The sequence below is a fragment of the Charadrius vociferus genome, unplaced genomic scaffold, assembly GCF_000708025.1.
Source record: "Charadrius vociferus isolate BGI_N301 unplaced genomic scaffold, ASM70802v2 scaffold267, whole genome shotgun sequence".
Classification (NCBI taxonomy): Eukaryota; Metazoa; Chordata; class Aves; order Charadriiformes; family Charadriidae; genus Charadrius; species Charadrius vociferus.
In genome coordinates, this window is record NW_009649458.1 from 1,282,805 (window position 1) to 1,303,614 (window position 20,810).

The 20,810-nt window shown below is 38.9% G+C and overlaps 1 protein-coding gene across 1 annotated transcript in view; it reads left to right on the top strand.

The window, feature by feature from the left end:
* The window catches only part of ROCK2 (Rho-associated, coiled-coil containing protein kinase 2), a 55,400-nt gene extending 43,030 nt beyond the window's left edge, over positions 1-12,370 (top strand). The window contains exons 22-32 of the mRNA XM_009889768.1: positions 29-215; positions 558-651; positions 772-866; positions 1,525-1,704; positions 1,938-2,106; positions 5,162-5,232; positions 6,178-6,266; positions 6,923-7,001; positions 7,216-7,477; positions 8,129-8,342; positions 11,760-12,370. Of these exons, the coding sequence (XP_009888070.1) occupies positions 29-215; positions 558-651; positions 772-866; positions 1,525-1,704; positions 1,938-2,106; positions 5,162-5,232; positions 6,178-6,266; positions 6,923-7,001; positions 7,216-7,477; positions 8,129-8,342; positions 11,760-11,763 (1,444 nt within the window). The 3' untranslated portion in view covers positions 11,764-12,370. The remainder of the gene's footprint in view (positions 1-28; positions 216-557; positions 652-771; positions 867-1,524; positions 1,705-1,937; positions 2,107-5,161; positions 5,233-6,177; positions 6,267-6,922; positions 7,002-7,215; positions 7,478-8,128; positions 8,343-11,759) is intronic.
* The last annotated feature ends 8,440 nt before the right edge of the window (positions 12,371-20,810 follow it).

The following is a 20,810-nucleotide window of genomic DNA, read 5'->3' on the forward strand; positions in this document are numbered from 1 at the left end:
GTTAATAGTATGTATCAATAAATTGCAGAGATTCCTTGGCTGCTCAGCTAGAGATTACTTTGACAAAAGCAGATTCAGAACAACTTGCACGTTCCATTGCTGAAGAGCAGTACTCTGATTTGGAAAAAGAGAAGATTATGAAAGAGCTGGAAATTAAAGAGATGATGGCGAGGCATAAACAGGAGCTGACTGAGAAAGATGCCACCATCGCCTCTGTGAGTAATGTGAATAATAAATTTGATAGAGGTTTGCATGGGCTTGAGTTTTATTGGCAGTTTGAGTTATCCATTGTTACTTAGCATGCTTAGAGGTAGGTGATATACAAGTGTATTTGACATTTTCAATATACTTACTTTCTATGAATGAAATAAAAAAAATCTCTTACCATGTTTCTTCCATACACATATCTGTTCTTTCTTCTGTGTCCTTACCCCTATTACAGGTAGTCCTCTTATCCCTATCCTGGTTTTATTCTGAAGCGTTTCCTTCTGTCCTGTAATACTTTTGTTTGCCAAATGTGTTTTGTTAGACAGTCACATGTACTTTTTGTTTTGTAGTTGGAGGAAGCAAACAGGACACTAACTAGTGATGTGGCTAATCTTGCTAACGAGAAGGAAGAACTAAACAATAAACTGAAGGAAGTACAAGAACGTATGTATTCTCTGAACCAAATGTAATTTAATTTGAAACCACTTTTGTTCTTTAATAGTATTATTTTCTTTTATAATGAGCTTTCATAGATTTTTTTTTTTTTTAATTACCTTGCTACAGAAATTACAAAGCTAAAAGAAGAAGAAGCAAATGTAGGAAATATTAAGGCACAATTTGAGAAACAGTTGTTGACTGAAAGAACATTGAAAACCCAGGTAAGCCAATGTATCTGAATGAAGGGGTAGTGTTCATGAATTAAATAATTTTTAATAGGAAACTTTCCATGGTAAATATAAAATATATATGATTAACACTTTATTCTTTTTTTGCCACTGAAACAAAAAATATTGATTCTTTTTTTTTCTTTTTTTTCTTCTACTAAGTAGACTTTCAGTGTAGTGAAACTGCATCCTCATGATTTATTATAGAGGAACTCCTAATCCAGATACAGTCCAGCAAAAAAATCTTAATTTCAGTCAAATAAATTCATATTTTACTGGTTTCCATCCTGATTTATATTCCTTTGTAAGTTCCGTAAAACAGTATATTTCTGATTGTTTTTTAGAACAAGTGACATTTTAATCCAAAGAGACATTTTGTGGCTAGCTAATGGAAACAGAAGAGAATATTTAAATGAGTAGAAGTGTTCAAATCAAATGCTTGCTTAAAGCGAGAATGGCATTATTATTACCTTCTTTTCAATTTTAAGTAATACATTGAATTAAAGCAACTTTATAGTACCAGATACGCAGGAGTCTTATTTACAGTTAGATTAAAAGTGTCTGGTCGTGGATAGAAGACTTTATTTGTTCACGATTTAAGTCTATGTATTCATTGGTGTGTTTTTTGGGTTTTTTTCTTCTCCATGGGAAGGCTGTGAATAAATTGGCTGAGATCATGAATCGGAAGGGTCCAGTCAAACGTGGAGCTGACACTGACGTACGGCGGAAAGAAAAGGAAAATAGGAAACTGCATATGGAACTGAAGTCTGAACGAGAAAAGTTAACCCAAATGATGATCAAATATCAGAAGGAAATCAATGAAATGCAGGCAGTAAGATCCTTTTGCAAGTATAAACATTGATAGCATTTTCTGTAATTCTCATTGGATTAATACAGGCTTTAAGGTAGTATATACAGTCTCTATTCCTGAATTTCCTGTGGCCAAAAGAAATACACCGTATATATCTTGAGATTGGCTGCCAAGTCTGCATAATTTTCTACTTATATTTTCTCTGAGTAACTGAGTATTGTGATGATAGGAGATCTTGTAATTTATCCTTACAGCAAATAGCAGAAGAAAGTCAGATACGGATTGAACTCCAGATGACTCTGGACAGCAAAGACAGTGACATTGAACAGCTTCGTTCACAGCTGCAGTCGTTGCACATTGGTCTAGACAACAGTAGCATAGGCAGTGGACCTGGAGATGCTGAGGCAGATGATGGATTCCCTGGTATGTTAATTTTATTAGTACTTCTGCGTTAATTGGTTTTATGTCAGTGTTTTACTATAGAAGCTGAAGTATTAGATTAACCCTCTGATGATTCTGTGGCTTTTCATCTTCAGGTGTTTCTACCATCTTATTAATGCCCTGATAGTGATCACTGTCCACCTACTAACTAAATCTGTCTGTAATCATACTTCATCTTTCATTTATTTAAAGAAATTTCTTTTAAAAATTCTTTGGACCCCATTAAAACTATTTTTTTTTTCCATTTTATTGTGGTGGCTATTTTGCAATTACTGTGTTATGTGATGAAATGTAAAACTAATACTCTGTATTCTTAGAGATTCTATTTTGACTTCTTTTCTATCTTTTTCCTCCTTTATGCTTTATGTTTAGTCCATATCACTCAATCCCACACTATGGAATCCATGTCTTTTACCTACCAGCACTCTTCTACCTCTGTCAGTATTGCCACTAAGCCTTCCAGTTCTCGCATGCTTCTCGATTCTGATTCTGACTCAGAGGAAGAACCTTTGTCTTGTTCCCAGAGCCCAACAGAAGTTGATAGCACAGGTGACATCCCTGAGAACTGTTTGGTTTTGTTCTTACTTGTTCTTATATCTGTTTCAAAACTAACACTATTAATACGTTATTAAAGAAAAAAAAGACACAAAAAACAAACTTGGCAGTAAACACACTGTAGTGGCAGTAAACATTGCCATCAGAGACATGAAAAAATTTGCGTGAACAAGTAACTGGCCTGTTTTCTCTAAATGCTTACGGATGCTTGCTGCTATTCACAAAACCACTGTTTTTATTAAAGCATTGAATAAATGAGCCTTATGGCCTTGTTTTCAAGGTAGCCTCTATCCATTATCTGCAGCTATCTGTATGACCCTAAGATACTGGATACCAAAAGTCAAATCTTCGTGTTTAAGCGTGAAAACATCTAACTCCTCCCCATCTACATGTACATTACTTGCTCATAGAAATTCAGTCTTCTGAGCATTACATTGTTTTGCCTTATTTCAAATCTTATATTGGATTCTGGTTGGTAAGGCAAGCAAAATTTATTCATTTTTCCGGATACATAAAGCATATAATGAAATGATACAGCTCTGGTAAAACAGAGCTTTGTTTCACTAGTTCTGTAGTCATTTTATATGACTACACATACACTGTGTTGAACAAAACTTCTGTTTAGTGTTAATGTCAGAGGTGGGTATTTTAGTTGCATTCAAATTTCTGTATTTCACTTGAGGTTCCTTTAAAGTGTGAATAGCTTTCCACTGAAGGCAAAACGTTTTCTGGAATATTGACGTTACTTCATCAGACTAGACTAAAGAATAGTGCATTTCCTCTCTTTTCCTCATTCTCTGGTTTTTGCTATGAGGCTTCTAATAAAAGAATTGCTAAGTGCATACGTAATTTTGTCCTTGTTAGCTGCTGTTGTGGTATCTGCATGGTTTTGTTTTGTTCTAAAGTAAAAATCATATCTAAGCTAGGACTTTTTTCTGACGTAATTACAACAGATTTGAGGTATAATGGTTGTGCTTTGTTGGTTTTTTCCTTCCTAGTGCTTATAAGCATGTACTATGAAAATTTTGTAATATTCTCGCCTTTCTCTGATCTGTTGATGTGCAATGGACACCAGAAATGAAGAAGTGTAACCAGAAACTCATTTTGTCCAGTTTCATGTGATAGTAGTAGAGATTACAGAGAAAAATAGGAAGAGTATTAATGCATATTTTTTCACACCATTAACAAACTGTACATACTTCCTGGATGTGGGGAAGGATTTTTTGCATCAGCATTAGTGTTGCTACCCTTTGTATCAGGTGTAGTCGAAAAGAACAACTTAAAGTGACAGGTATGAGGCAAAAGATACGGTATAGAACTACTTTACGTACTTAGTATGTACATTAAAATGTGTCATCAACAGCAATGCTTATATAGCAGTAAACTTTGAAGACAGTGCATATCTCAATAAATAACCTCGCTTCAGGTCTCTCTGGGCAACATGAGAACTCTATGAATATCTAATAACTATTTGTTATGCCGTGTTAAACACGGGCAGGAGCCTGCAAATGCCCTCTCGTGAGAAAGAAAATACCTTTTGCAGTTTTAGCAGCATGTTTGTGTTCCTTTCATGGTTTGGAGTTTGTTAATACTCGAGGCTTTTAGTATTTTTGATTTGGAGGTTCCTCAGCATCAGCAGAGGTTGTCTGCTAGGGCGGGAAACTTATTAGAGAGATAATATTGCAAATGAGTAGTTCCTCTTAATAAAACACAGGGGAAAGAAATGCTGTAAAATGGGGTCAAGCACTAGGAAAGTGTGATCCTGGTGAGCTTTTGGTTACGTGTATGTATGTCAAACAACGCTTGACCTGTTAATACCATTGATAAATCCTATCTGACTAACGTGCCCCTGCAATATAAAATATTGCAAATACGTGTAGGGGCAGCTGAATTTTAAGCAAGGCCTAAGGATTAGCCAAAAATGACTTACTTGAGATTAGAAAGCCTAGGAGATGTAGACAGAATTAGAAAAAAGAAAAATTGACAGAGCAAAAAATATGAATTAGAATACTAAACTTCTGAAATTTTGCCTGGCGTATAGAGGATATAGGTTATTAGTGGTGGTAGTTTGCCTTTTTTTGTCTTGAACTGGATGTTGTGTGGTCTGTACTAATATCTTCAGGTGCTGTTTTAAAAGGTAAAGGTTGGTAGACATAAGCATTTTAAGTCTTGAAAAATTACTAAAGGCAGTGTGTGTGCTATAATTGCAAGTTTGCTCTTCCCCTTCTTTCTTGTGCCTACTACTTTTTTTGTGATTGCATTGTTGGTTCTTGGCTGTATTCAAGAATACATGATTTAATTTGTTCCTGAACGTTTACTGTGACAGACTTTGCAAGACCTTATAGTTTTAAATAGTTCATGTTCTCATGTTTGCTCTGCTGCTTTATTATTGATCTTCAATAACTATTTTAAAATGCACAGTAGTCTCAAAAATAATGCTTTGTGAAATATTGATGTTCTTTAATATGTATCTTTTTTTTAGAATCGAGATTGGAAGGCTGGCTATCACTGCCTGTTAGAAATAACACTAAAAAATTTGGATGGGTTAAAAAGGTGAGAAAACCAGATTTATTATCTGTTTTCGTGTGTAGTCTGGATTTTAAACTTACAGCAGGTTTTCAACACTTTAATATTTCGTTGATATATGTTCTCTCATTACTTAAATGTATAAAATATGTTAGCCGGTACAGCTATGTCTGAGTGGAGCAGGTTCAGACAACTGTAGTAGGTTAAGACACTTCTTTGTCCAGCCAGAGGTGAGAACATAATCCTCAAACGTTTGTACGTTGAGCCGTGAGCATTCCCAGCAGAATTACATAGCTGGAATTCAGCAGAGTCTGGATGCAGATGCCCTTGACAAACTTTTAATGTAGGAGATAAAACTTACCAACTCCTCATGCATCCTTCACTTGTTTACTGCTTTTCAGTAGCCTCTTTGAAGGGTCTTTGCCCGAAGAGTAACTACCAGTTCACTTACTGCTCAGTCAAACTGTAGGTTCTCAACAAAATTCTGGAAGTAGGAGGTCCTCTAGGTAACTAGGGTTTTTTTATGAAAATTGCTAGCAATGATGGTAATTGTAACAGTGATCTTTGAGTATGATCCCCATTAGTTGTGAACTGCACGTGTAAAACAGGCATCATAAGATGGCAGTTACTCTCACTACCAGTCCACGTAAAATAGAAATGAAAAGCTCTTATCTTACTTTCTTACAGACTTTCTTTTTTATCGCTTCATAGGTACTTAAATCTGTTTAAATGTCAATTAATGTGATAACATAAATTGTTTTATCAGGTGATCAGAATTTTGTTTGTTGTGCAGTGAATTTATTGGCAAATCATGGACTTAGAATACAGTACTACTGTTGTCCATTTAGCTACCATTTAATAAAATTGTAGAAAAATATTGGTGTGACATCTGTGGTAATTGCTGTGACATCTTTGACATCTGTGATGAACTTGATTAAAACGTATATTTCATCCTTTTCTGTCTCTTAACAGTATGTAATTGTAAGCAGTAAGAAGATCCTGTTCTATGACAGCGAACAAGATAAAGAGCAATCTAATCCCTATATGGTATTAGATATAGAGTAAGTATTACCACATGAGATTCCTTCTTCTGATTTGTACATGAATTTTGTCGGAAGGACTTTGACAAAAGGCCTTTTGAGGTCCAGTCGGGGAGTGCAACGTCAAATGGGGCAACTTTTGTTTGCAATTTGAACTACAGAGCTGGGAACTTAAGTACGTGTTGTAAGCAGTGGCGCAGCAGTAGTGCGGGGCTCAGTCCCATATGGGTAGCTCTGATGTAACTCAACTGCTTCCACTCGCTCAGCTGGACCTACCTCAGTTACAACATGTCCTCATGGGTAGGTTGTATAGTTAATTAATTTTTTTTCTTAATAAATACAGAATGTGGATATTCAGAGATTGGAGCATGGGTAGAGGTTTGTGTTAGAAAGCCACCGGCAATCATCAAAGTCATGTCATGTTGGTTTTTCAGTGCTGTCACTTTTTTCACAAATATAACTGGATACCTGTGACTTCGTCTTATTTAGGGTTTTTGGAAGTCCATGTGCGAGATTGGAAGATAGGACTTTAATCAAGTGATTAGAAATTTGTACTGGAAAATCTTTAATGGTTCTAAGTCTTAATGTGGTCTATTGTATCTTAACTTAATCTGTCAATTTAAATTTATCATTTTGGTAATGTTAATTTTTGTCCTTATTGAAATAATTTCCTGTAGCAAACTCTTCCATGTCCGACCAGTCACTCAGACAGATGTGTACAGAGCGGACTCCAAGGAAATTCCTAGGATATTCCAGGTATTCAGTAATAGATTAATGTTTCTAGTGTAACAAAGATGGTATTTCACACACTGCCAAAAATATTTTCATAACTTTGTCTAATGGAATATTCACTAAAAAAAAGAACTTGAAGAAAATCTCTTCCATTGCCTTTCCTCGATCTTTCCACTTAATTACTCTGAATTTCCATTTGTCGTATAGGAGTACTGAGATTATTTTGCTTTGGTTTTAGATTCTATATGCTAATGAAGGAGAGAGCAAAAAGGAACAGGAATTTCCTGTGGAGCCCATGGGGGAGAAGTCAAATTACATTTGTCACAAAGGACATGAGTTTATACCTACTCTTTATCACTTTCCAACCAATTGTGAAGCTTGCATGAAGCCACTCTGGCATATGTTTAAACCTCCTCCTGCTCTAGAATGTCGCCGTTGCCACATCAAATGTCACAAAGATCACATGGATAAAAAAGAAGAGATTATAGCACCTTGCAAAGGTAAATAGCAAGTATTTGAATACGCATATAGTTGCTGGAGTCACAAGGCATTCTAATAGATCAGAGGATTCTAGTAATAGTCTGACACCAACTAAACGTAAACAGGTGGGTTTTTCTTTTATTAGTACGTAGCTGTCAGAACTTTTCTAAGGGTGTCTACACGAGGATCAGCTCACTGCTGTGAGTTCATGGCCAATATATATACATACCTGTTGTGTTGTCAGCCTCATGCGGTAAAGCGTGGTAGCTGTAAGGCTGTTCACACTGTGTGCGGTGCCGCATTGCTCTGCAAAACGATAGTGTTAGTTTGTGTTATGAAATAGCTTACCTTCAGTGAAGTTTACTCCTTGTGACTCAGGTTACATAGTTTCTTGGGCTCAGGCACACCTCTTTGTGTTACCCTTCCTTGTTTCTTCCCCTGTGAGAGTCTGTCTTCCATTGTACTAAGTTGTTACCCTCTCAATGTAAGGAGGGGGCACTGTCAGCAGCCAGGAAACATAAAGTTTGGCAAAATCTGGTTTGCTTTGCTTTTGGTTTCTCTGATGATTTCTCTTTGACTGTGAGAGTATGGTAATCTGACAACTAATTTTCAATGTGGGGACATGTCTAGAATAATAATATTAATTTCTATTTTTAAAATTTTTATTACAGTGTACTATGATATTTCAACGGCAAAGAATCTACTACTGTTAGCTAATTCTACGGAAGAACAGCAAAAATGGGTGAGCCGACTCGTGAAAAAAATACCCAAGAAGCCTCCAGCACCAGACCCCTTTGCTCGATCTTCTCCCAGAACTTCCATGAAGGTACAGCCAAACCAGTCCATCAGACGACCAAGTCGACAGCTTCCTCTAAACAAACCAAGGTGACACAAGAGCTTATTGTTTTAAACATTTTACTACAATTATTGTCGCATATTTTGATGAGGACTGTTGACCACAAATGTTGTTGACCACTGATGAGTGCCGTTTTCTATAAACCTCAGTTCGGTTACAAGAAGAGCCACGATGTTTGTTCCCTTGTTTAAAGGATCTTGCATTACCTGTTAGTTAACCCTGCCATACTGATAATGTATCCCATCGCTCTTAGGTGTAATAGGCAGAACTTGTAGCATTGTCTGTAACCTAACAGTTCCTGTGAACTGGCAGCTGGTAGGGAAACTGAGGTTTAATTAGACAAAGAGTCAGTGAGAGGGGTGTGAAGATTTTAAAAAAAAAAGAAAAGAAAAAAGTTTTAACAGTTTTCAGGATGACCACTACTGTACCTGATTTGAAGTTGAGCAATAAAGTTAGGTGCTTGTGGTTCTAATGAACCTTGGAGAGAATTAGGTGCCCTCAAAAAGCAGTCTAGAAGGCCTTACACATAGTAAAAGACTGTCTTTCGTTTCTTATTGCTTGGTTTTGAGGCATGTGTTTGAATTCCTGCCCCACTCTAAGGTGGGAGGGTGAGAGACAAGGAGCTCAGTTGAACCAAGAGAGGTTCTGACTGGATAGAAGGAAAAGCCAACGCAGAGAGCCAGGCATGGAGGCAGGCTGGTGAGGCTGGCCATGTAGCTGACCCTGCTTTGAGTGGGAGCTTGGACTAGAGAGCTCCTGAGGTCCCTTCCAACCTCCATGGTCTTATAAATGCTATCCCTGACAAGAACTTCACATGGAGATTGTTTCCCCAAGGTTTTCATGGCTGTTGTTCTTTGTGATGAAGAAAGGGCAAACCAGGTTTTGATACAGACCATACAATTTCTGCTTATCCATTCAGCTGGATTGTGCCAAAGAGATAATTCCAAATTGAAAAAAAACAACTTCAATATATATTTTAACGCCTAATAAAATCTTTAAGTGTTTTAGAAATTACAATAGCCATAGTTCATACAACAGATGAATATTGAGCCTTTTCAGGGATACATCACATTTAAAAGTATAAAAACTTTGAAACCTGAACACGCAGAAAAACCCTGAAACCCATTTTGTTTAAAGCGTGTGATTAACTATATTAAACACCGTAGCATGTTTTAGTGCAAACACGCTGAACGCTCCGTTAAGGTAAGGTTTCTATCTCTGCCTCCTGTGGTTAGCATATAATCCAGATTTAAAATCCATTGAGTTCACTGGAGAGATGACTAGTCTGGGTTTCACTTCTTGTAGCTATAGCAATAGAGAAGTTAGTACTTAAGATATTTGTCTAAGATGCTTCGATAACAACAGAAAGAGACTAGTGCTTCTAGACAATGACTCATCCCATCCCCAAATAAATGCCTAAAAGAGGTAAAATGACTCATTTGCTGACAAGGTTTGCCTCGCTTGCTTTCTTTGTTCTATATTGACCATAGAAGGAGCGCAGGCAGTGACGCATGGAGAACAAGTTGATATACCCTCTTTTTTGGCATTGGTTAGCTTTAAATAATGAGGTACAGGGTAGCCGTATAGTGTAGTCCCATGGTATTTGGGATATAGTAAAATCCTGCTGTATTTGTGTGTAAATTCGGATGATGCTATTTTATTTGATGTTCTGTTCAGCAGTCAAAATTATTTCATTTTAGTGGAAAAATCGTTAGCCTTGTGTTGTTCTCTGGAAAGGGATAGCAAGAGAGCATAATACTGCGCTTCAGTCAACAAGAACAGCAGCAAAACAAAAAGCAGCTAATTTTATGAAATGTACATGTTGGTCTTTTCTAATGATTTTTTTTTTTTTTAATCAATAATGGTAAGTGTTCTATGGAATTGAATAATTTGTGAGATAAATTTCCAATTAATACAGTAGTCCTGGCTTACATGAATGCTAACTGAATCTTCACATTCCAGGATAGGCGAAGGAAGGAACCCACCTACCTTAACACAGTCTTTTACTTAAAAAGGTTTAGTGGTAACAAATGGAATTTTGAAGTCTTTTATAGAAGCGTGACACACATTAAACATCAAACCCTCCTGTTGCAGATTACTTGATCTGGCATTTAAGGACTGGGATTGGTCATTTGATGATGTTGATGATATTGATGGTGATGATGATGATGATGACGATGTTTTTGATTTCTGAAGAAGTATAAGGGGTAAATCTAAATAGAGAGGAATGGATGTGTTTGCCTTTGAATACAGCATGCTATGTTGGATTTTGCTTCTCAAAGCAGAGAAAATACAAGATCTCATTTTAGTATTTTAAACAGTAAAAATGAGATTCTGTTCATGATGCCAATGAATTTTTAGAGGAGTCATCTTCATTAAAACAAAGTTGTTGCCTTTGTCAGTGTTTTTATTTTTCTAATGTTAGATCTTTTTTCAAAATTCATGTCTGCCTGCCTGAAAAAAAAAAAAAATCTGCTGTTTTCAGAGCTGTTGCTCATCTGTAGTACTAATACTGCTAGCTTTCACAGATGATTTTTGAAGGCTAAAAGGGAGATTGTAGCAGTTGGATGTTTAGCTGAAATAGAATTGGTAGTTACAAAGACTTTTCATTTTTAAGCTTTTAACTTAAACTGAGTGGCCTATGGCTAGCAGACATGAAATCACTGGAGTTCTGCATTTTGCTTTTCTATCTGTGTTATGAAGTGAATTTGACTTGGCTTTCCTTTGCAGTGCTGTGCTTTCAGGGTACCTAACCATGCTTTGAAAACTATGTAAACAAATGAGCTTTGCAGCTTCTGTGATACGGTTTCCTTGACTGCTTTAGAAAAGATACAGCTGTTTTATTGATCTAATTTGTCCCGTGGCTTACTCAAATATGCAGTGTGCATGCGAGTGATAACTATTTTATAGTTCTCAATGTTTAATCATTTTACATGTTGATGCAATGTTATGTTTACACAGAAAAAAAAACCCTAAATGTTAAATTCCTAAGAATTCTTTTAAATAGTACGAAAGACGTGTCTCAGCCTTATAAAAGAATGGGTGATGAGAGCAGCACTAGGGCTGTACCTCAGCTGCGTGCTCTGTTAACTGAGGTACCCGCTCTTGTAGAATTTAATTGGCTCGGTGTTTACAGTAACAAGCATTACGTTAATTAAATATACTGCATCTTTATGTATTAAAAGCATACAAATTACTAATCTTTTAGAAGTGACTATTACATTGTGCGTATTGTACTTTACCCTCATATATCGCAAGGGGGTTTAATTGATTGGGGATCGTAATGCGTAAGGATGTACTATACTTAAGTAGCGATGCTGTTGAATGCAGAGGAGTCTCCCAAGTACGCTGATAAGTCCCTATAAACTGAAGACTTTGAGGAAGTATATTTTTGTCAGATTTACATTTGTTGCACTTACTGACCGGGCTTCCTGCTTCTTTTTCAGCTAACTGCTTTCCGTGAATGCAGACACAATTCAAGGTGATAATTTTCTTCCTGTTACAGCAAGACTGAAACATATCCCAAAATATATTAAAAATATATATTTTCCTGAGAGATTGTGCTATATATATCAGAGGTTTACATTTTTGCTGCAATATAAATTACTAATCTCTGAGGGTTTTCCTGTATTCTCCTGAGTGACTGATCAAATGACGAATGGTTGGTAAATAGTAAAAGGATATGTTAGGTAACCTTTTAAACTCTATTCCACAAAAGCTTTCTTGGCAAGACACATACACTACATTTCATAAAAGGATCAAGAGGAATGGATATTAAAACGGAAGAAACTGACTTTTCAGCTTTCATAAAGATGCCACCAGCATGTCTGCAAGAAGAACAGGAGGAAGATCCACCGTAGTGGTATAGACTGCATCTGTAAGAAGTGACCATTATACTGTGTATATATATTGTACTGTAATACTGCAAGAGGGTTTTTAAAATCTTTCCACTTTATTTTTTTATGCTTATTAATCAGATACCGTTACTTATTGCAGTTGCAACTATGCACTTGTATAAAGCCATAATGTTGAAGTTTATATCATTCATACACGTCTATCAAAAGCTGCATGTCAGTGTTCAGCAGCTGATATAAGTTTGAAGTATATACTAGTTTCCGCTTACATCATCATGGGCAGTCCTGTTTTACCTGTTTAATTGCCTTAATTTAATTTTTTTTCAAGTTTTTTGCCCATTCTCTCTATTTAAGGAAAAAAGAAGGTTTACCAGCTCTTAGGATGCAATTTTGCTTTGTGGCAGAAAAAATAGTGCACTATTTTTACACCTAGTAAGTATATCAGCGTCAGCCTATTTTGAATGTATATCGACTGGTTTTAAGGGTGGAGAAGCGTTGGTTACAGAAACGTCTGATACCATTGGAATTACTAGACCATTTGCTTGTACATGTAACTACTCATCCAGCCCTTTTTACAAACCTCAATATTAGTTATTGACTTATATTAACCCTCATTAAGTGCTATGAAACTTCATTTTGCCTTGTTTTTGCATACTCTCCTGGATGTGTTTTTTATTTCTGGGGAAAAAAAAAAAGAATCTGTGACTATTTTTACATTTCACAACACAATATCCACGGACTGTCACAAACTTTAGGAAAACTAAAACATACTGTAGATGTATTTTAAAATTTTAAATCTGGTTCTCTAGCACATAGCTGTAGGCATAGATAAATATTTCAGTAGTGTGTTTTGAGAACTGATAGCTGGGAAGAAGGGGCCTCAGAGGCACTTAACCTGACTTTTTTTTTTTTTTTTTTAACTTGGAGTTGTACAAAAAATATAATTTATGTGGGCTCATTCATGATGTGTTCATAATTATCCCAGAAAATGCATGTTTTATACAACTACAGTATGCGATGTTAAACATATTGACATTAAAAAATGTAGTCTCCTATTTGGTCTCTTTATATATATAAATATATATATATTTAAAAAATATATATATATAAAATATTGTGTGGGAGTGCAGTAATTTAAAATATGATCTAACACTTCAATGAAGGAGGACATTTCACTTTAAAATTTTGTTTGTTTGTTTTTGTTTTTTTAAAGAGTGTTGAAATGTTTGGAAGGATAGGACCATGATTTATTTAACACTATCATGAAAGGTGGACTTGGAAACACTGAAATACTGAAAATGAATAAATATATTTACATTTTGTAACCTCTACTACAGTTCAACATAACAGAGCCAGAATGTATTCAGTCTTCTATTTATGCACTCGCAAAGTAAAATGTTTTTTGTGAGTTCTTAAATTCAAAACAAAAACTCTCATATCGTTTCTGTGAGGTATTATAACCCAGCGCACAGCTGCAGTGTTTTTTCCTGGCTTGTTTTGATTTGCAGAAGTACGGTATATTTTTAGGTAATGCAGATTTGCATAGAGTTCAACATTAAAAATGTATACAGTAAAACTGTTTCCATTCACTGAATGCATAAATATTTTATATATATATATAAAAAAAATGTTACATTGTGGGAAGTTCTATACTTTTCTGAATTGGAGAATATTATATATATATATATTTTTAAATAAACTATTTGAGTAAGGTAAAATAGTCCCTGAACTTGAGAAGCTGGTACTTAATTGAACTATTTAAATGTATAGGCAACTCCTGCGGCAGATGTGGGAAAGGCAAGGGCTGCTCAGAAGGCAGCGCAGCAAAGGCTGCGTGCGGAGGAAGGGCAGGCTCCAAGGGCGCTGTTGGGGCAGGCCACCGGCACTGGGGCTGGATCCCGGGCACCTTCTGGCCTTGGCGTGTCCTCGTCTAGTGTGAATCCCTGGGGCCCTGTTACTCCTGACATTTTAGGGAATGTACTGTGTTACTGTGTTTACTAGCCACGTTCTGTACTTGTAGAAATAGTTTTTAGCTGTACATACTGCAGGCTGTATTGAGATGCTGTTGTAGAACGATATGGGCTGATAGGGAGCACTGGAGGTCCTCTGGTCTGAGCTCTACCTCAGAGCAGGACCAACTTAGCATAGGTTCCTTAAGGCTTCTGAGTTTTCAGTGCCTCCAGGGATGGAGGCATCATCGCAATCCTCAGTTCTCCTTCATGCAGTTTGTCCCAAAACAAAGGAGGAGCATGGGCTGTGTTGAGCGGTAATGTGGAGATCGTTTGACCATGGTGTGATGTGCACGAGCCTTGTTTTGTACCCAGGACACAAATGGCAAAGCTGCTCTTCTGTTCTTCTCACTTGTCCTTCTGCTCGAGGCAGAGCTTCCATCTGCTGATGTAGGGAATGCAAAGAACTCTCAAACATTTGTTCATGAGACTGCGGTGTCTCCTTATTGTCCGGTGGTAACCTTTTAAAAATTTTGAGAGAAGAGCATATTCTTGAACGAAGGAATAGTTGTCTTAAAATCACTGATGTTTAAACACTTTCTTTTTGTGACAGGGCTGTCCCAGCCAACAGGACTTTGTTATGGCCTGGGTGACTTTATCTGTAGAAATTCTCTTGTTGCAAGTCCTTTTGTTTCACAAGAGTAAACAAAGAGCATAGCCAAGCTGCAGATTAACCTCATGGAAGAATCAGACTCGGAGCCAGAAGCTGAAGATGCTTGTAGGGAAGTTGCTGTTTGGTTTCTATCCAAGAGCTCACCAGCACGGAAGCTGGACAGGAAGACCCCGTCGGAGTTAACGTGTCAGTTGTCACAAAGACCTTTCTGAAAGGAGATTTCCACTTCTGTCCTAGTTGCTTACTGCAGTTTCCTACTTCTGGTGGTTCCTGCCAAAGCTTAGCCTTGCGCAGCGCCGCCAGCGATCCAGCACCAGGTCTGCGTACTGAAGGAAACATTGTGGTTCCTGTGCTTCTTAGCATGGTTCATACTGTAACCAAAACGTGAAGTGGACCATAGGACCGCTTCGGACTCAGAAACATGCAAGAGGCTCAAGTGACAGCAGCTCAAGAGGCAGTCAGTGACAGCGGCCGAATTTAAAACGTCACTGAAGTTTCACTGCAGGCAACTGAATATCTTACTACCTCTCTTGAAGACACTGAACCTACATTTTTGACAGGTGTTCAGTGGCTCTCTGAAGTCACTGAGGCCAGGAAAGCTGCCGCTAGAGGTGATACGCTTTCTCTCTTTAGTTTCTCAGGCAGTGTCAGATGATCACTAGAAATTTGAGAATTTCTGTTTATAATCTTACAATGTGTTAGTTTCCCATCTAGCTTGGAGAGAGTCATCCTTGGAAGAGGATTTATTTATTTTGGTCTCAAGTGCCTTCATGCATCCTGTGCTTGTGAGGTCGTTTTGGGGATGCTGCTGCAAAAAGGGGGAACTTATATGAAAACAAACTTCTTACCCACATAGCTCTTCCAAACCCTTACCACCTCCTTACTCTGTTTCTAAGGCAGCAGAACATAACGGTCTGTGGTCCAGTTAGGGAATTGGAGTTTTTCAGTCTCCTCTGCATTCCTGGATAGTTTTCCTTGGCATTCATTTTAAAATAGTGGTTCATTTGTTTTTCCCGTGGATTACAGTTGATCTTCAGAGTATTTTGTGGACTACCGTATGTGCACATACTACACTTCAGGTTGAAGACATTATTTGTTATGTTTTAAGGTGACCCTATAAACCATTTAGGGGATTATCGGTGTCTGGTGGATCATGGGGTTTTGCCTGCTGCTTTGAAGTACCCTTCATGAGAATGGGAATGAGTTGTATTTTGACTCTTTGTAAAAGATGTTGATGGACCAGTTCTGAAACTAATTCATCTTCTGTGTTGAAGTTGCCTATGAAGTGGACAGTGATGTACTCAGACACACTCATCTGAGAAATGAGAGAGGTCTACTGACATGTATGTGGCACAAAAGAACATGACATCTAAACATGTTGAATCTCATTTTCCCCAGAAACTACCGCAACAAGTGGAAAAGCTGACCGTCAAACCATTGCTCCAAGAAGTGGGGACTCAGAGGAACAGTAATTTATTAGCACAGGGATGCTAATTACCAGGCCTTGTTACAAAGATTGGGGTTTTGAATCGTTGCCCCTTGTAGGCAGGAGGAATTGTTTTATAAGGGTAAGGAAGTCAAGTTACTACCCGATAGTTGCCATTGGAAGTGCTGCACCACTGCTGCTTTTGCTCCAGTAATCTCCCAGAAGCTCCAGGATTAAAGTGATCTTTCAAAATGAAAGTCAGAGTGAAAGGTGGCAAAATTACAAAGTTATAAGTGTATGTAGTCCTCCATACCTTAAAGAAATCTGGAAAGACACATCTTCACCTTGAAAAGAAAGGGCAGAGAGCGCAGCAGCTGCGTGTCCCTGCAGCCCTGCTTAGGTGGTTTGGAGGAGCTATGTACAGATGTTTCCACAGCCAAGGCGACCACATGTGATGCTTTAGTTGTGTCACCCCATTTTGAGGTGTAGGCCTTCAACGTCTCTCTAGAGCACTACATTGCCATGTTAGCAATATATCTTGGATATGGGGTACTTCTTATTAATGAGTGAATTGGTGGAAGCTTTTTTTTGGAGGTATGTGAGATATTTAACTGTTCTAAGGCTGAAGGAGCTAGGAGACCCACAGTCTGAACCCCTTTTCACACCCGCTGGCGCTAGCATCATCTGTTTTCTCAGCTGTGTTCCATTTTCCCCATAGGCTCTGTATGTGACCTTGTTGCAAGGCGCAGGCCTGGCTGCAGCTTCAGGACTTGCACCTACTTGCCGGATCCAACGGCCTCGCGCGCCTGCGTGACGTCCAGCGCATCACAGCCTTGGTGTACTGGGGGCGAACTGAGATTCAGTAGGATCTGTGTAGCCGCTTGTCTGCTCTGGAGCGACAGAAGGGCTTGATAAGTACAGTGAGGGAGGTGCCCTATATGCTTCCTGTACAGTTCAGAGCTCCAGCAATGGGAGTTTTGTTACTGGGAAGGTGGGCACACATGCAAGCTTAAAACAAATATGGACAGTGAGGGAGGAAAACACGCTTGAGCTCCGAGAGACCACGAGGACTGTAAGTTGTGCTGTGCTGATGGTGCACTCCAGGAGAAACAACTTAAAATCTCTCCAGATAAGTCACTGTCTCGGAAGTCAGCTCAGTGGGATCTGTGTGTAGTCAGTTGCTCAAAGGGAATTTCTTTACAGTAATTGGGTAATTTAAAATACGCCTTGCACAAACTCAACTTGTGCTTCATTAGAGTCCTGACTACCTGATTTACATGACAGAGGGGAACTGAGGCGTAGGAAGTGTGTTCCTCCATTGACGCTTTTCGCGTAGGATGAGGCAGGTCAGCGTCTTGGTGCTGCTGGCCAAAGGCCCCAAATGCAAAAGCGGAAATCACGTATGTCCCCGAGTAGGCGTATACACAGATGGCTTGTAATTACAGCAAGGTGGTAAGTAGAATTTATTTTCATCATGGGGCCAAGTTACTATTGAATTTGTATCATAACCATTATTAGCTGACTTCTTTTCTCGCATTTTAGGCTGATGCATGTTCTGCCCTTTAGTTTCCAGAATCTTGACAGATAAAACAAGGCGTCCGCCCTCTCAAAGCTCCCTTCCTGGGAGTTGGTAATACCACATAAAAGCCAGAAGTACTTGTTTAGGCTACTGACAGTGTATGACAGTTATAATGAGCTGAAATAACAAAGATGGGACATGAACAAAATTATGACAAATATTTAAATTGTCCTTAAGGTATCCCCAATTAAATTTTATTAAAAGTATCATGTAGCGTAAAAAAACCTCTTACTTTACCCCCAGTCCGAAGACTGCATTTTTTCCAAGGCGGAGGTGGCGCTGGCCCCAAACCACTTCCAAGGAGAAATGGAACAGTTGATATCTTTAACTTGAAGCTGTCTCTGTGTTGGCATCAGGCAGGAGACAACCGAGGTCCATCAGGGCTTGGGTCTATGAGACTGCGGAGGTCTTGCAGTTGGACCCAGCAGCAGTGATGGGCTGGCAGGTTCTTACCATCACATTTACTGTGGCTCCCAAACACCTATTTGACATCAAGATCCAGCGGCTCCAAAAAGCATCTTGGAGAGCTCTAGCTCAAAATCAAGCAAATTAAACTCAGTACAAACCAAGAATTTAATAACATCATATTTTAAGGTTTTTTTCCAGCTTCCTCACATTCCAAACTGGGACATCCTTTGACCATTATTGGTGATGAAGGCAACATTTCATGTTCTGCTTCATACATAAATGTGAATCTCAAGTGTCAAAGAATGCGGAAGGGAATAGAACAAACCAGCCTGAAAAGAATTAGCAGGAAAATAATTGTTATTCACCATCCTGGAAAATACATGGCTGCGAAACTACCTCATCTGAGTTGATCTCCACATCTGTGTAGCTTTTCATGTATAATAGTTCTTCCTGTGGGCTCTGAGGTGTTATTTCTTTCCCCCATCCCCTTACGTGTGTCTTTAAATGAATAATGATTGTGTGGTGGAGGAAGAGTAATTTTACCTCATTTAAAGGAGTGAGTGAAGGCTTTCTACAAGTTGTAAGCTCTTTGAGACCTTGTAGCTAACTGTGAATGACTTTCTCCAAAGAATCAAAGTGCTTTAAAATCCGGCTTCTGAGCTCCAGCAGTTGCGGGAGATGTGTGTCTGCCTCCCCCCCGGCTCCCTGCTCTCCCCTTCGAACAGACGGGATTAGCCAAACCCAGTTAGGGAGCAGCTGCGTGCACAGCGTGCGCCCGTGGGAGACGCTCTGGGGTCAGACGGGGACAGGCAGTTCTGAGCAGTCCAAGCAATAAAATCTCTTGCTGGACGAGAGCAGCACGAAGGAACCTCTGCGTCAGCGGGGTTTTACTCTGCGCAAAAAAAGGAGTGTTTCGGGGGCCCGTAGGGTGGGGGAGAGGGTGGGTTTGCTTTTGCGTATGACGTTCCTGCTCACTGGGCACAGTTCAGAAATAGGCTTTTGGGAGAAGTTAAACTTATCTACATCTTCCACTCGACATCCTCACCCTCAGACCGGCAACCTGCTCTCTCTGGAATCACGTCCTCATTTTGGGGAGATAGCACATCTCACGATAAACATTTTCCCTTTCATACTGTTGAACTGACCTTTGTGGCCAAGTGCAGCTTGTAGCTTCTCTGTTACTAAATGCTCAGTTCGTTGTATCTGTACCTGGAAAGATCCGGAGTTACCCAGTGGCTCTAGCAGAATTCAGATCTTGGCTTTCCACAGGCAAGAGGTTTGAAAGCCCCGGCAGGTCCCACGCTCTATCAGTCAGCACAGGAAAGGCTGTTTCACCCCCTGAGCTTGCTGTGAACCGGTGCCACGAGGCACCGAGCGTGTAAGAGGATCTGTGAACGGAGGCGTGTTACTTCCAGCCCTGTGGACAGGAGTTGCGTTACTGGCTTACAGCCGTGGCAGCGGACCCAGGGGGTCTCTCCCTGCCCGTCTTTGCTCTGCCGCTGCAGTAGTTGCTTGTGCCTGCCCCGACACTACTGGGTGACGCGATTAACGAGATTTGTCCTGTCTAAAGCTATTGCCTTTGATCCAGCTGCTGAGAAGATTAGGGTTTGCCTACTGGAAAACCACAGGGTCTGCAATCTCATGGGGCTTGTCCGGGACTTGACCACTTGACCTTCTGCCTTACGAAAGTGAAATGAATTATTGCGGGGGGGGGGGGAGAAGTGTGTAAAACTATTTGCTGCTACTGGTTTGTTCTCTATCTCTTGCCGCTCGGATGAGAACTCATGGTCCAGCTTTCCAAGTCCACAAAATTCCCTTACCTTAAGCTTGTGAATTAACCAGCTTTGTTTCTTTTCCTCAGTCTCTTTTTTTTTTTCACGAGTTTTTAAGATGATTTATCCTAAGTATGTTAAGTAACCTGTAAAGAACTTTTCTTAAATACATTTTCAGAATTTTATGGTAAAAAAGAACAACTTGATCTCCAAACCATGTCTGTTTTGTTTTTTTTTGCTACACCATCACTCAGGAGTATGAAAGATGCCAGTAACAGACAGGGTTTCGACTCTATGCAAATCTTTATCAGAGGCTTTCATTAAAAAAAAACAAGAAATGTGGGGTTTTTTTCATTTAAGACGCTGAAACTTCAGCATTTTACAGGTTACTATACAGCCTGATGCTTCAAATGTTAAGGTGAAAGCTACCCATTAATGATGTGTAATGAGTACTTCATTTTTTCTCCATATATGGAAACAGAATAAAAAATGAAATGTGATGAAAATTAACAGTAAGAATGACATTAATCAATCAAGAAGAATAACATTTATTAAAAAAACCTGGAAAATGTATTCCCTGCCACCATTTAGGCCACTTCAGAGGTTTTACTCAGCTTTAGTAAAATCAGTAACAGGATGTTCACAGTTACTCTCTCGACCACCATAGCAACATCTATACATTTTATTGGAGCAGTAAAAAGTGCTCATCTTTGACCTTGCTCTCAGTAATGTGAGATACATGACATCGTATGTCCACAGACATAGCTCTTCCCCCCTTCCCGCTCTAAAATGAGATTTACAAAGCGGCTGTTTGCTGACGGTGGAGGTCTCGGTCT